At 46.1% G+C, this 15,963-nt stretch overlaps 2 protein-coding genes across 8 annotated transcripts in view; one reads left to right on the top strand and one right to left on the bottom strand.

The window, feature by feature from the left end:
- The window catches only part of ITGA7 (integrin subunit alpha 7), a 96,909-nt gene that overhangs the window by 78,811 nt on the left and 2,135 nt on the right, over positions 1 to 15,963 (bottom strand). For 4 of the 7 annotated variants that reach the window (XM_082212395.1, XM_082212396.1, XM_082212397.1 and 1 more), the window contains exon 3: positions 3,197 to 3,273. In XM_082212395.1, coding sequence (XP_082068521.1) covers positions 3,197 to 3,273 — 77 coding nt within the window. Of the gene's footprint in view, positions 1 to 2,742; positions 2,880 to 3,196; positions 3,274 to 11,772; positions 11,950 to 15,963 lie in introns of those variants that run through there. The other 3 variants (XM_082212399.1, XM_082212401.1, XM_082212400.1) reach the window with 3 other exon arrangements.
- BLOC1S1 (biogenesis of lysosomal organelles complex 1 subunit 1) lies at positions 2,813 to 15,696 on the top strand. Its single transcript, XM_082212945.1, has 4 exons — positions 2,813 to 2,955; positions 5,231 to 5,303; positions 13,372 to 13,504; positions 15,210 to 15,696. The coding sequence occupies exons 1-4, from the start codon at positions 2,895 to 2,897 to the stop codon at positions 15,318 to 15,320; spliced, it is 378 nt and encodes a 125-aa protein (XP_082069071.1). The 5' UTR covers positions 2,813 to 2,894; the 3' UTR covers positions 15,321 to 15,696.

Genomic DNA, 15,963 nt, shown 5'->3' with positions numbered 1-15,963 from the left:
AGGACGCACTTATTTTGGGGGGGGAATAAAAGGGGGGATTATTTCCCCCCCCCCCGAGCCCCAAAGAGCAAAGAAGCCATGACAGGGAGCGGGATGGATCCCGCTGGCTGTCCTGGCTTCGTTTTTAGCCTCGGGGCTGGGGGTCCGGGAGCGAAGGCGAGGTTGCGCAACTTCGCCATTGCTCTCGGAGCTTGTGGGGCTGGGGAAGCCCGAGCTTCCCCCGACCCCGGCCCCCAGAACGGGTCCAAGAGCGATGGCGAAATTGCGCGCAGCTTCGCCATCGCTCCCGGAGCTTGCCGGGCTGGGGGGATAGCTTCCTGAAGCCTGCATTCACCCCATAGGACACACACATATTTCCCCTTCATTTTGGGAGGGGGAAAAGTGCGCCCTATAGGGCGAAAAATACAGTATATCACAGCCACATAGATCTCAATGTATCATATCCAATTGCCCAGCCTTTATTCTTGGGACTTCTTTGTTCTTTTTATCTTTTTTCTGTTGTTCTTCCCTACCTTGTCATTACAAATGGCAGTGTCCTCGATCCAGCCCCAAAGCATTATTATTTTTAATCCAGCTCTAACTCTGATTCACATGCTAATCAACCCTGTGAAATCAGATGCTGTGTCAGAGTTTGCTGACTCACCCTCCCTCTACAGTTATCGATGACAGGGCACTGCCAACAACCCTTCATTACGATAATGTTCCTTGGTTCTCTTAGAAATAGCGGCTAAGTTCATCCCTGTACCATAGCCAGCTCCTTACCGATTGCTCATTTTAGATCATCATCTTTCCAGCCCATCACAAGGTAAACAGCAAAACATATCCTTCTTTTTTCTTATGGTCTCTCCTAAGTGCAGGCTTAATATGCATGGGAGAGAACATGTAAAAGCAGAATAACCTGGGATAGGTTTCTTTCATATGCATGCCATATTTCCATTTTGAAGCTACTGTCCATATTCAACAAAACAGGACTCTATGTTCTATGAATGGCCAGATAAATTTAAATTTATACATCAAAATGGCAACTATCTGAAGAAAAGGAGAACTGAAATAAAAGACTTACATTCCCAGGACATAGCTTGGATTGACGGGAATGCTGCAGCACTGGCAATGAAAGGAGCCTTTGTAAGACTCTCAAAAATAACTTTGTAGAAGTTACTACACGTCTCACTATTCCAGTACGCTATTCTTTAAATATGCTTTTACACTGTTTAACAGAAGTCAAATATCTTACCGACCAAGGGATCTAGAGGCATTTTACATTAGCAAAAACTGGAGACTCGCATTCAAAGAATCACTGTGGACATAGGAAAACTGTACTTACATTATACAAATAAGCATATATAAATGGTTGTGAGCAAAAAGTATCTCATTTGTGTGCATGAAAATATGTAGTAATCCTCCAGTATGAAAGGGAATATGGAAAATATATGCGGAAACATGTGGAGATTCTTGCGACAAAGTAACCGTGGAATACATAAATGAATCACACAGCCCTATGTTAAAGTTGAACCCTGCTGTTTACTTTGCTGAAATAGTCTTCAGGATGTTTTTTTTATGCAGGCAGGGAGTCCAGAAGGAATAAGAATGCTAGAGCACCAGCTTTGTGGTGGAATGGTAGATCGTAGAGCGGGAAGGGATCCCAGGGGCCATCTAGTCCAACCTCCTCCAATGTGGGGATCTCTGCTAAAGCATCCATGACAGACAGCCATGACAGGAAAGGCCGTGGCTAAGTGAGTTGTAGAACAGCAGGCCAGGGCTGGGACAGGCCCCTGCCTGAAATCCCAAAGTGCTATTACCAGCTAGTTTAGACAATACAGTGGTACCTTGGTTCTCAAACTTAATCTGTTCCAGAAGTCCGTTCGACTTCAGAAACTGTTCGAAAACCAAGGCATTGCTTCTGATTGGCTGCAGGAGCTTCCTGCACTCAAGCAGAAGCCGCGTCGGATGTTCAGCTTCCAAAAAACGTTCGAAAACCAGAACACTTAGTTCCGGGTTTTCAGTGTTTGGGAGCCAATTTGTTCGACAACTAAGCTGTTTGAGAGCCAAGGTACCACTGTACTAAACTAGGTGGCCTCAATGGTCTGATTCAGTATGATGATGATGATTAATATCCTGCCCATCTGGCATTCTGGGCGGCTTACAACATATATGTAAGACATCTCCCAGTGTTTCTATGATAAAATGGGATACAGCCAAGGAGATGTTCAGGGTGTTGTTTTCGGAGTAACTCGACCAACTTACCAGAGCTGTGTGACAGGCAGAAATTTGACAGGTGAAGCACCTCACCCACCCCAACTGCTTTCCCTTTTTTATATACAGTATACCGTAATTATTTTTTTTTACTTTTTTCTGTTTTACACTTTAGAATATTCATTTAAACCACCTTAAAATGTCAAGGGCTTCCCTTCTCTTTCCACGGTTCATTTTGCATATCATAAATCCCTGCACATTTTACCTAAACTAAACCATTCAGTATTGCACCCAACAACAAAACTTGTTTACACTGCTGAATTTATGCTATAATGCTGCCAAGGTTTTCAAGTGTACGCAATTTTCACCCCACCCACTTTTCCAATTTCAGCTGCATCTGAATATGACCTCACTGTATACAAGTGACAATGAAGTATTTCAATTCAATCTGTTGTACCTCTGCCTATATTAAAAACGCAAAACTTCGAAGGGCGTGGCGAGATGGCGGGAGGGAGATGGTAACTATATATCTCGCAGGGTTATTTATACCTATTTTCGAAATCTTGCTCCTCCAGTGACGGGAAGAAGGGAGGGGGGAAAGAGAGCGCGCGCGCTTGGCGAGTCATGTGACGACGGCTGGAGTCATATGACGAGGAAGAGGAGCGAAGAGGACTCTCTCCCCGTGTGGCTTCTTCGCAGCCATGCTCTCCCGCTTGCTGAGGGAGCACCAGGCGAAGCAGGGCGAGAGGAAAGAGCTGCAAGGTGAGCGCGGCCTAGCGCCCCTTCCGAAGCCTCCGGGCTCGCGTAGCAGTGAGCTCGACTGCTTCGGACGCAAAAACCAAAACACCGCGGGGCCCCGGGCGCGCGGGCCTTGCTCCGAGCGTCGCCTTGGCAACCGCCCACCGCCAATGAAAACGCCCTTGCGGCAGCGGTGGGTTGTCGTTATTGGTCCAGAGGGCTGTCATTGGGGAGAAAAGGGGAGGGGAGGAGGAGGAGTGCGTACCTGCCGGCCGTCAGGGGCCAAACGAACGGGAGTTTCCGGCGCCTCTGCTTTACTCTCTTGTGTACGTTTGAGCTCAGCTGTGAATAGGAATGTTACGCACTTTACCTACGGCATTTCGGGCCCTCCGGGTTCCCATACCCCCCAACATTTATCCGATGTAATAGGGACTTTCTATATTATTATTATTATTATTATTATTATTTACTATTGATACCCCACCCATCTGACTGGGTTGCCCCAGCCACTCTTGGCGGCTTCCAACATATATTAAAACATAATAAAACATTTAACTCCCCCGTCAAATGGCTCAGGGTTCAGATAACTTCATACCCTTCAACATTTATCCGATGTAATAGGGACTTTCTATATTATTATTATTATTATTATTATTATTTACTATTGATACCCCACCCATCTGACTGGGTTGCCCCAGCCACTCTTGGCGGCTTCCAACATATATTAAAACATAATAAAACATTTAACTCCCCCGTCAAATGGCTCAGGGTTCAGATAACTTCATACCCTTCAACATTTATCCGATGTAATAGCGACGTTCAATGATGATGATGATGATGATGATTTACTATTTATGCCCCACCCATCTGACTGGGTTGTCCCAGCCATTCTGGGCAGCTTCCAGCATATATTAAAACATAACAAAACATTAAAAACTTCCCCATACAGGGCTGCCTTCAAATGGCTCCGGGTTCAGATAACTCCATACTCTCCCAACTTTTCCCTGCTGAAAATAGGGACGTCCTAAGGGAAAGCAGGACTTTCCGGGATCAAACTAGAAACAGAGACTGTTCCTGGAAAATAGGGACACTTGGAGGGTTTTGGGTTCCCGCTGTTTACTTTTAGAAATTGAGGGTCACGTTGAGCTCAGCAGCAATGAAAGCCAGGAAATGGCGAGTTATGGAGCAAGGTTTGGTGGGGAACATGTGGCTTCCTAGATGCTGAGGGAAGTGTTTTGGACTGTCTAGGCCAGGGGTCTGCAACCCACGGCTCCGGAGCCGCATGTGGCTCTTTTACACCTTTGCGGCTCCGGGGTGGATACTAGCGAGGGGAGGAGGCGCATTGTGCGCCCCGACACTCCCCACTGTGGTGGGCACTGTACTGGCTGTGACGTCGCATGGGGGCGGTGCATGCGTTAGTCACGCACCGTCCCAACATCACCTTCCCGTCCGCTGTCAGATCGGAGGGCAGCTGCGCGCATGCTTTAAATGTCGCAATAGTTTTGCGGCTCCCAGTTGTTGTTTTTTCTTCGGAAACGGGTCCAAGTGGCTCCTTGTGTCTTAAGGGTTGCAGACCCCTGGTCTAGGCCCAAAAAAGTGTTTTTCCACTTGGGCATCTCTTCGCGTTGGCGCTCTGCCACTTTATCTGTTGGGTGGCTTGTTGCTGTTGGACCACAACTTCCATCACCCACTGGCAGCTTAGCTAATGCTCGCGGCTGATGGGCGTTGTAGTCCAACAACTGTAGACCAACCCGAGGTTGAAGAGCACTGCCAGACTCATTAAAAGGCTCCTTCTGATTATTCTGCCTCAGTGTCCCCCTTCCAGCACACTGTCAAATTAGTAGGAAGGATACGGATGCACAAATATAAGTTCGTGCACACATTTAAGGCTCGTCCACACTCCTGTGTGTCCTCTGCTAAGAAAGCACAGGCCAGATTGGTTTGCTGCTTGCCACACTCCTTTCCCAGGGAAAATCTGCTCTTAAGCTTTAAATCGGAACAAATTGTTTGTTCCAATTGAGTGCTAAATAGCGAGTTGGGGGGGGGCACAGTGGAGATGTTGAAAAGCCCTCAGTGTTTGCTTAGGGGAGTGGAGATGAAAATACCAAACTTGGAAGAAAAGGCAGCAGCACGTGCATGTTTGACGATCTAGTTCCGGCATTATGAGGACAAGTTGCACGAAGCAAACAAAGCGTTGATACATCTTCAATTTGTGCCCCTCCCGCAAAACGTATAGACAACACTATAGATAACAACGTATAGATAACACTAAAGAGGCCTCTGCTTCCCCTCTCTCTAGAACGGCGGAGGCGAGAGGCCATTGCTGCAGCCACTTGCTTAACCGAAGCCCTGGTTGACCACTTGAACATTGGGTAAGCGGTACTGAGTAATGATGGCTCCTACAAATCTTTGGTTAACAGTACCACATACGTGGATGTTACCCATTTCGGCGTGTGAGCTGTTTTCCACCTTTAGGCTGCTAAATTGCTCCCTAACAAGGAAATGTCAACTGAGAACCTGCATAGTAGTGGGGGACAGTCATGACTCAGTAGAAGTTCCAGCTGGTGCAGAATGCAGCAGCTGGACTGCGGACAGCAATAAATGGCTCACGGCTTGTGATACCGTTGCTAAAACATCTGCACTGGTCATGTTCAAGGTTCTTGTGTTTATATGCAAAGCCCTGAAAAACGTGGGTCCAGGATACCTTAAGCCCAGCTCAATCGCAGATGATGGTACACTTTCTATTGAATTCATATCTTTCAAAAAAGAACGACGCAGGCTCCATTCATAGGCTATTAGTTTCCCTTCCATGTTGAACACCTAACTGGCCTGCCCTAGGAGTTGGGCATTTCATGTTGCCAGCCCCATATTGTGGAACAATCCTCCAGCCCAGATTCTAGCTAGCATCCTCGCTTTTTTACTTTCAGGCATCTCTTGAAGACTTTTTAATGTTGGCAGGCCATGTCTTGTGGCAGTGAATTTCATCGTTTAACTAGACGTCATGTGAAGAACTACTCCCTTTGATCTATCCTGAAACTCCCCATCACTCAACTTCATCAGATGACTCCTGGTTCTAGTATTACAAAGCATGTTGCTCTCCACAGCATGAATAATTGCATAAAACTCTCACATCCCTCCATAGTCACCTTTCCCCACTCCTAAAGAGGCCCCAAACATTTTATCCTTTCCTTGTAGGGAAGTTGCTGCAGTCCTCTGGTCCCTTTGGCTGCCATTTTCTGTACTTTTTCAGTTCTATAAGATCCTTTTTGAGTACCGCAGCCAGATCTATACACAACATTCCAAGTGTGGTTGCATCATAAAGTTGTATAACGGCATTTCGATCTTGGCAGTTTTAGTTTTCCTTTCATAATGATCAGACATCATCTTGGTACACTGCTTTAAGTTGCTTAGAGCTGAATATTGAAGACCGGACTAGAGAGTTCCTGTGTCTGCTGAAGTAGCTTTCCAGTTCCTTTAATTTTTGCCTTAGCTGATACCTCCATATTGCTCAGCAAAGCAATTTGCCTTAGCCTGAGAAAGTTTGATATGATTGGGAGAATATTAGCTTTACAAACCTAAGTTTCTAGCCTGCGGAGTTGACTGTAAAGGTTTTGGAAGAGTGACTTAAGATCCACAATGCAGAAGGAATAATTGCCAGGAATAATGGCTGAAAAACACCCTAAGGCAAGAGCTTTTTACGTCAGCAAAGTATAACATGCTAATTAGAAGGGCATTCTTTCTTAATTTTGGTCAGCTAAGCTCTTTGTGGTCCATGTTGCGTTTTAAAGTTGTTCTTCCCCTATTAAATTAAACAATATTCATAAACAGTGGACAGAAGGGCCACTAACCCTATGCCTTATCCAAGCTGCAGACCTGCCTCTCACTGCCATGAAAAGAGGAAGTTGCTGCATATCTATAGCATGACCTATTGTCGCCTTGACAAGTGGTGTCCAGTCTCTGCTATTGGCGCCATCCAGCTCTGTGGTTAGCTGATGAGAAGTCTCTGCTGCTTCATTCTTCTGGCCCACACTTCCCTAGGGGTTTTTGGCAGCATTGCTAAGTCTGTATTGATTGTTTAGAATGGGAGAGACCACACGGCTACCCTTGCTTTGCTCTTTCCCAAGGATATTGCCACACAGTGTAGATTGGAGGGGAACACAGAAAAGAAGGTCTATTAAGAAGTAGTAACGTACGTGTTAAAACAAATCTGAAGTAAGCTTTCAGGCGTCACTACTTCTGCACAGAAAGCATGCCTCCAGTTCACCTTCCTGCTTCTTGCCTGCTATTTTAAAGCAGGGATTACTTCACTGTTCCCAAACACTTGCTGTATTTAGCTGCCCTGGGAGAGTTACTTGGATTCCAGCTGCATGACTTCCAGGGCTGGTGGGATAGTGGGGAAACAACATCTCTGCTTTGACCAGTCAAGCTTCTTGAGTCTGTCACAGTTCAGATGCTAGAAGGCAATGTGAGGTTAAAACCCAACGCTGCTATTTTCATTGTCGCCTTGCAAAATGTATGCAGACAAGACCATTTGTTATGGTATCCTGATCTTTTCCATCTCACAGAGAACCACCTGTGGTCACTCTAGAGATGTTGGTGATGGGACATTTCCCCCCAAGCTTTTGATGGGCTAAGATGATGTTTTTGCAGTTACCGTACTGCCTCTTCCCTTCTATTGGCAACCTTTGCTTGATGTTCAGCTTTGAGGAGTAATTCCCTTCATTATATAGTAATTTTGAAAGCTTGGCCATAATAGGGGCTGCTATTTGTATGTGGGCTTGATAGAATGCAGAATTAAAGGCGCCCAGCCTCATAACATGCGTACATAACCTCCTGAGCTGTAATTGCTTGAGTAATCCTTTCTTCGAAATTCAATCTAGGAAATTTCCATTGATATAAAAATATTTTCCATTATTTTCCATACTCAACTACATTGTGTTTATACAATAAATTGTAGTTTGAAGAAATATAGTTCTCCATGCTCCATGCTTATTAAAGATGGAATGGTGCATTTCTGTTGTTCTTTTGTCAGTTGCCATGCTAAAAACATTCCTCGCTTGGTAGCTTTTTCAAAACATTTCTTGTTTTAAGGAGGCAAAGGATTTTTCTGCCCTGTATATGTACATGAATCCAGCGCTAACTCAGAAATAGTACCTTGGGTTAAGAACTTTGCTTCAGGATGAGAACAGAAATCGTGCTCTGGCAGCAGGAGGCCCCATTAGCTAAAGTGGTGCTTCCGGTTAAGAACAGTTTCAGGTTAAGAACGGACCTCCAGAACGAATTAAGTACTTAACCTGAGGTACCACTGTACTGTGATGAAAACTGCAAGCTGCTCCCTCCTCTTGTCATTTCTAGCTGCTAAAATACTAAAATGGTCCTCTTTAAAAACATCCCACAATACTAAACCTGCATCAACTCGTCCTTCATTTATAATACATTATATCCTTAATTTTTGGTGGGTACAGGTTTCTTAATTGTCACTCCAGCTTTTCATGTAATGACTTTATTTTCTTCCATCTAAGAAATATTATAATTCCCATCTCTGTGGAAAATATTTTTTCAAAGGGATATCAGGTGAGGAAAAACTCATAATTGATTAATGTATCTGCATTGGAAAGGAGAGGGGGGGGACCTCCAAGCATCCTAGACTGGCCACCTTGTGCTGACCTTTGTTGATCTTCTGTCAGCATTAGACCAATATTCTTGCTGACCTCATGTCTTCACTTCCTTTCTCCCATCTTTCTGCCTTCCTCACGAGAGCAGACATACTTGGAACTCTCTTTTGAGATGCAAGAACAAGCATAGCTTATTGCATCTCCACATGTATTTCCAACAATAAATATTAGCTTACAGTGGTGCCTCGCAAGACGAAATTAATCCGTTCCGCGAGTCTCTTCGTCTAGCGGTTTTTTCGTCTTGCGAAGCAACCCTATTAGCGGATTAGCGCTATTAGCGGCTTAGCAGCTATTAGCGGCTTAGCGGCTAAAAGGCTATTAGCAGCTTAGCGGCTTAGAAAAAGGGGGGGTGAAAAAAAATCGCAACACTCGCAAGACGTTTTCGTCTTGCGAAGCAAGCCCATAGGGAAATTTGTCTTGTGAAGCAGCTCAAAAACGGAAAACCCTTTTGTCTAGCGGGTTTTCCATCTTGCGAGGCATTCGTCTTGTAGGGCACCACTGTACTTATTTTCGGAAAGTCAGAGCCTCAGTGTGATTGTATCCAGAGTAAAGTGTACTCCTCAAACGGGGATTCTGTTTCAGCCCACCTTTTGACAGGGTTCAACTCCCGATGCTAAAATGCAGCCTGTCGGGCTGGCTACTTCTGCAGCAGCAGGAGCATCACACAAGTAGAATTCTGCTCATATAAGCTCTAGATCCAGGCAAATGTGTCCAACCCTGCTGCCCTATCCTGATTGAAGCACGGACACATACAAGCAGTGGCGTAGCGTGGGGGGGTGCAGGGGGTGCCGGCCGCACCGGGCGCAACATCTGGGAGGGGGCGCTCACACTCGCAGCTCTCTGCCCCTACCTGGCTCACTCACTCTCTCTCTCACTGCAGTTCTGGCTGTGCAAATCCGATCCGAGCCACTGGGTCACCACCCACTGTGGAGGGGGTGGGTGCCAGGCGTGCGGTGCAGAGAGAGAGAGAGGGACTATCTGGGGGAGGGACAGTGCAGCGGCCGCCCAGCACAGCGCTGAGGAGAGAACCACACCAGACCAGACCAGGCAGCAGCAAGAAGAAGCTGGCAGCGGCGGCAGGTTAGGGGTTAGGGGGTGCAAATTACTTGCCTTGCCCCGGGTTAAGGGGCGCAAATTACTTTCCTTGCCCCGGGTTAGGGGGCGCAAATTACTTGCCTTGCCCCGGGTGCTGACAACCCACGCTACGCCGCTGCATACAAGAATCTAAATACTCTTTAACTATCACTTAGCTTTCCTTACTGTGTTTATTTAGAGCATTTGTACCCCTCTCTTCAGCCAAAAAAGGCTCCAGGAGCAGCTTACATACAACCAATTAAAACAAGCCAGCCCCTGCTCACAAGCTTACAATCTAATCTTCAAACACTTCCTTCAATTCCCCCAAAAGTATTTAATATAATTAACACACTTTATTATACGCACAAAATATTTCCTCACTATAGAGCTTAGTAACAAGATGCAAATCTTGTTGAATAACAGGAGACTTTTGTAAACGTGTTTGACCAGGTGAGTTAGACTGTTCGCATTTGTAAGTTGAAAATGTGTGCAATGAAGTGTTTGATGACAAGCCTCTTGCTAGGACAATACCAACAAACGCTGGTCCCTATTTTCGACTGATTCACTACTTGCACAAGAATCATTGCTGTCCCATATGCCAGATTTAACCCAGCTCTTCTGCCAAATATGTGTGTCATTGTGACAATTCAACCAAATATATACAGTTGAGTAAGAAAAGAGAACACATGAACTTAATTCAGAAGTCCCGTCCCCCCCGAAAATATATCCCCTTACAAAATACAAAAAGAATTAGCTCACTGAAGGAACATTTTAAAATGATTTAACAAGGACTATTAAAAGACTTCATTAATTGCCTAAGTTCATTAAAGACAGGAACTTAGTGGATTACAACAGTTCATTGAAGGCTAGGGAAGTATTCTCAAAAGAATACCTCAGATTAAGCAGCAGAATCTCAAATAAACGCCTATTTGATTAAAGAAGGGACTGGATCAGAACGCAGTAAATAATTCATTAAAAACTACTGAAACTTAATTAACCCACTTCATTAGGCAGGAATAAATGAGAACAACATTTCATGAAGGGATGTTAAAGACTTACTCGGAGAATGGCATAGATGAAATTCCTGTCAAACACTAAATGCATTAATAGGGATATATATAATTCATATAAGCCAATTTAGGTGGGTTTTTTCTACTACGTGCATCATTCAGGAACCTGTTCCATCCAACTAAGGCAGGTGTGGGGGACATTTTTGGTTCCATAGGCCAGATCCTTATTAGGATCAGCCTCACGGGTCCAAACTTGACAGTTGGGCGGGGCTGCCCAGCTGTCAGTCACATGACACTATTATTGACAGTCACATGATTGACAGCCGGGCTCTCCTGCCCATCTGTCAAAATCCCTCGCATGGGATTGCCAAGCACCCGACAGCCACTGACCATAGGGCTGGCAAAGTGCTTCCTTCTCCTCTCCCCTGGGAAAGAGAGTGATAGCCCAGCACCTGGCATCGTAAACAGCATACGGGTGGATGAGTCAAAACCGGCAGCCGAAAGTTTCCGTGAGCGTTTCTCCTATTCTTTCAAGCTGCCTTCGCCTTTATAGCAAGTGTTCTTCGCTCTCTTATGTAGTCAATTTACTTATTAGAAGAAGAAGAGAAGAGTTTGGATTTGATATCCCGACTTTCACTCCCTTTAAGGAGTCTCAAAGCGGCTAACATTCTCCTTTCCCTTCCTCCCCCACAACAAACACTCTGTGAGGTGAGTGGGGCTGAGAGACTTCAGAGAAGTGTGACTGGCCCAAGGTCACCCAGCAGCTGCCTGTGGAGGAGCAGGGAAGCGAACCCGGTTCACCAGATTACAAGTCCACCACTCTTAACCACTACACCACACTGGCTAGTCAGGGTATAAAACCGTTTCATCTGCTTCACTTGGATATCTCAAGTTACCTCGTTAAAGTTGTCATAAAACAGTATGTAACCAGAACGGGCAAACTTGCCCTCCCAGTTTCCGTTCCAAGGGTGATATTTATATGGCAGAAGAGAGCTCCAACAGCTCTTCCAGCTCCCCAAAGGTGGGCTTACTTGTCTGCCTTTCCACAGTGACATGGCGCTTCACTTTCTTTTACCTCTTACCAAGCAAGAGACATTCATTTTCAAGACAGGTGCTGGCTGGACACAGCGACTTGCATCTTGCTGGTCCTGTGGAGCAAGGTCCTCCCGTTAACCACATTGCACCCTGTGTATGAATTTTGGAGAACACAAAATCAAATTGACATTGATAAAACCAAATAGAGGACTGTACTTGTGACTTATGACAAACCTAGACAGCATCTTAAAAAGCAGTGACATCACCTTGCCAACAAAGGTCTGTATAGTTAAAGCTGTGGTTTTCCCAGTAGTGATGTATGGAAGTGAGAGCTGGACCATAAAGAAGGCTGATCGCCAAAGAATTGATGCTTTTGAATTATGGTGCTGGAGGAGACTCTTGAGAGTCCCATGGACTGCAAGAAGATCAAACCTATCCATTCTTAAGGAAATCAGCCCTGAGTGCTCTCTGGAAGGACAGATCCTGAAGCTGAGGCTCCAGTACTTTGGCCACCTCATGAGAAGAGAAGACTCCCTGGAAAAGACCCTGATGTTGGGAAAGATGGAGGGCACAAGGGGACGGCGGAGGACGAGATGGTTGGACAGTGTTCTCGAAGCTACCAGCATGAGTCTGACCAAACTGCGGGAGGCAGTGGAAGACAGGAGTGCCTGGCGTGCTCTGGTCCATGGGGTCACGAAGAGTCGGACACGACTAAACAACAACTTGTGACTTCCCGATCCCATGCCAGTCGCTTATGGCAAAAGCGACTTCTGGTGCTCCAACAGAGGCCTGGGTTTTATGTCCACTTTTGGCAAGAAATCAATTTCTCTTGGCTTGTAACTGAAACGGGGCAGGATGAGGGGTGTTGGCACTCCAGTGTTCTGTTTTTAACTAGATGTATTACTCATCCATCCATTTCCCCACCCCACATATGGCTATTGGAGCATACAAAATAGTTCAGGTAGTGCCTCATGAGCCAGTAATTTTTTAAAAAGTTTGGATGTCAAACTTACAAGTTGCATAGAACCATTCCTCAGGCTGTAAAATCTGTATTGTTTTCTGAAAGTGTTCTGGAAGCATGGAAGCTTGCCACCCTGAAACGCACGCAATCGACCCAATAGAATCTGAATTGCTTTAGATCCCGTTGTCTCTTCCTATAACAGCAGCACAGCAACATATCTTGAAACTACCATGGCTGCCCGCAGTCTCCCCACTCTGGCCACACCCTTACTGTTTTGTGGGGGTAACTGACCTGCCCTTCCCTGTTACCCACCCTTGTTTGGGCGATTTATTCTCCCTTGGTGAGGAAAATCACTCACACGCCTTATCATTGCCCAGCCCTTCACCTGCCTTTGCCTCGGCCATGATAGGTTCCAGATGTTCCCAGTGCTGCATAATGATTGCCAGATGTTGCTGAGCCGTTAAATCCTCTACAGCTTGGGAACTTACCCAGCTGCAGACTCTCAGCGCCTGCCTCTGCCCCTGGGGTTAGCTCGCTCCGAGCTGGGAAGCCACTCGGAATGGCGGAGAGCCGAGCAGAAAACGCAGCGATGGAGGGATTGGCAAAAAGAAATATCCTCTGTTTCCCTCCCCTACTTGTCTTAATTAATCGCTGAGCCTCTTTCTCTCTCCCTCTCCCACTCTAGGGTGGCGCAGGCCTATGTGAACCAAAGGAAGCTCGACCACGAAGTGAAGACATTGCAGATCCAGGCTGCCCAGTTTGCCAAACAGACCGGCCAGTGGATCAGCATGGTGGAAAACTTCAATCAGGCTCTGAAGGTCGGTGGGATAGCTGCTCCTACGGGAGAGGCACATATCTTGCACAGTAACCTCAAGATTAGCCTAAAAGTTACAACAGGACTCGATGGGTGATGGGAGGTGAGGTTTGGGGATGGGGAAGCATGGGTTTGCGCAGAGAACAAGGGAGAGAAAGGGGCTCGTGGGCAATAAAGGAGAATGGATTGGGGCAGGCTTTGGTGTGTGCCAGAACAATTGAAGTAATAACAAATTAGCCCTTGAGTATTGTGGCTTGCTGAGTAGTCAGTTTGTCCCTGACATCTGAGGCAGTAGGTGATCATAGAATCAGAGTTGGAAGGGACCCTGAAGGTCATATGGTCCAATCCCCTGCGATGCAGGAATCTCAAATAAATGGCTCAGTTGGTTGGAGTGTGGTGCTGATAATTGCCAAGGCTGCAGGTTCGATCCCCATATAGGACAACTGCGCATTCCTGCATTTCAGGTGCTTTGACTAGATGATCCTTGGGGTCCCTTCCAACTCGACAATGCTATGTTTCTGAAGCCTCCATGACAGGTGGCCATCCAGCCTCTGCTTAAAAACCTCCAAGGAAGGAGAGTACACCACTTTCCAAGGGAGTCCATTCCTCTTGCTGTTAGAAAGTTATTCCTGATTGTCTGAGAGGGATGCCACAGTGTATTAAGCCTATACCTGCGAGGGAGAACTTGAAAGTATGCATGGGGAAGCAGAGAATGAGAAAACACCTGGTTGGAATTAAGGAGGGTGAGACACGTTGGGGAAACCCAAGAGCATGCATATTCCAATTCACAGCTTTTGTGCCGAAACAATATAGACTCCCTGATTATAGGATTCTAGTCATGGAGCACACTTTGTGCTGCTTCCAGTTATAGGGGCTCCTGACAATAATCAGTTGGAGAGCTCCACCTGCTGGGCATGGGGCTGCCCATGTTATCAACTTGGCAAGAGAGACAAAATAATCAGAATATGTTATCCCCACAGAATTGTATATATATGTGTGAAATTTGTATCTGGTACAGTTTTCCACCCTAAATGTTGCATGGAGAAATTTATTTAAAGCTGCCATATAGAGCTGTTTAAAAACCCACAATATATAGCTGTAGTGTCTTGTGGAATTGTTCTCAAAAGAGTATAACGTTCTGGGACATTAATTGGAAGTGTTAGCATGTCTGGTCATGCCTGATCCTGGCAGAGACTGCTAGTATATGTAGTTCTTCTCCTGTGCCTTAGTTAGCCATTTCATCTATTGAAATGAAGTCGCAAGCAATTGAAATAATTGAAAGTTGCTTGTGAACGGTAATTCTTAATACGGTGCTGTCAATTTACATGGCATTTTGCAAAGTAGTATAAGGAAGAGAGATGAGTTTCTGTCCCAGTGAGACCACAGTCTTTTTGTCTGTAGTGTAGGAGACAACAAGGATAAACTTGGGCAAATGTGTTAAGCTTGATGGAAAAAGTGAGGGCTTCAAGGAGGAATTTGGAGAAAGAAAAATGCTGCATAAAGAGGAAGGAACCAAAGGAGGATCGCAGAGGAGTTAGGCCAAATCAGAGAACTCAAACTGTACACAGTGTGCTTTGAACTCACCCGAAATCTTCCTGCCCTAACTGGGTGTCTGGGAGTAAGATTGAGGGCAGGTGGAGAAACAGGGCGCATGCCGTTTGATACGCAAAGAGATGAGTGTTTTGACTGTGACTTCTTCTTTCCGGCAGGAGATTGGCGACGTGGAAAACTGGGCACGTAGCATTGAAATGGACATGCGGACCATTGCCACGGCCCTAGAGTACGTTTACAAAGGGCAGCTGCAGCCATCCACCTCCTGAAATGGACACCTTTCCTCCTTGGACCCCCTTCCCTCGCTCCATGCAGCCAGCAGCGTGGGGGCGCAAGTAAAGAAATGGCAAATCCCTTGTCTGCCAGCCCTTATTAAATGGTCAGCAGCTGCCTTTTTGCAGCAGCGGGCGAGATCTGCCCTTGGCCCCGCCCAGCGACTGAAAGGCACGTTGGCCTGTGTGTGTCACTGCTGAATGAGTGGTAGTGGTATCTGGCTCTGGGGAATTAAAAACAAACCAGTATTGATTCAGGAGAAACACAACATACACACAATGAAAGTTGGAGAAGGGGTTGTGCAGACCAGCTTTTTCCTCTCGCTGTGACAAAGCTAGAAAGAACAGAATAAAAACAAATGGTTTAAACGCATGTTGAGTGTTGGCATGAATCACTAAGGGGAGCTCAGCGTGTGTCCTGGCTGCATCTGCTGCCCAGGCCCATCTTGGAGAGAAGCAAAGATGGTATCCAGGCTCCCCTTATCCAAACAGGCAACCTCACAGAGACTTGAGTACTTCGGTGTGGGTTTGGCTCAGTGCCCGATATGTCTCCCAGCCTGGCCTCCTCATCCTCTTTAGTTTTTAAATCCTTCTCTGAAGGTCCTTTTCATGCCTTAACAAAGGAACCGTTCTCCGGCTA

The sequence above is a fragment of the Podarcis vaucheri genome (assembly GCF_965113315.1).
Source record: "Podarcis vaucheri genome assembly, chromosome: 2".
In the NCBI taxonomy this organism is placed as follows: Eukaryota; Metazoa; Chordata; class Lepidosauria; order Squamata; family Lacertidae; genus Podarcis; species Podarcis vaucheri.
This window is presented reverse-complemented; position numbering and strand designations above follow the sequence as displayed.

Bases quoted from the DNA above. Each gene is read 5' to 3' on its own strand.
- BLOC1S1 (XM_082212945.1), top strand. From the start codon at position 2,895: ATGCTCTCCCGCTTGCTGAGGGAGCACCAGGCGAAGCAGGGCGAGAGG. The intron at 2,956-5,230 runs GTGAGCGCGGCC...CCCTCTCTCTAG, and splicing joins CGAGAGGAAAGAGCTGCAAG to AACGGCGGAGGCGAGAGGCC. The intron at 13,505-15,209 runs GTCGGTGGGATA...TCTTTCCGGCAG, and splicing joins ACTTCAATCAGGCTCTGAAG to GAGATTGGCGACGTGGAAAA.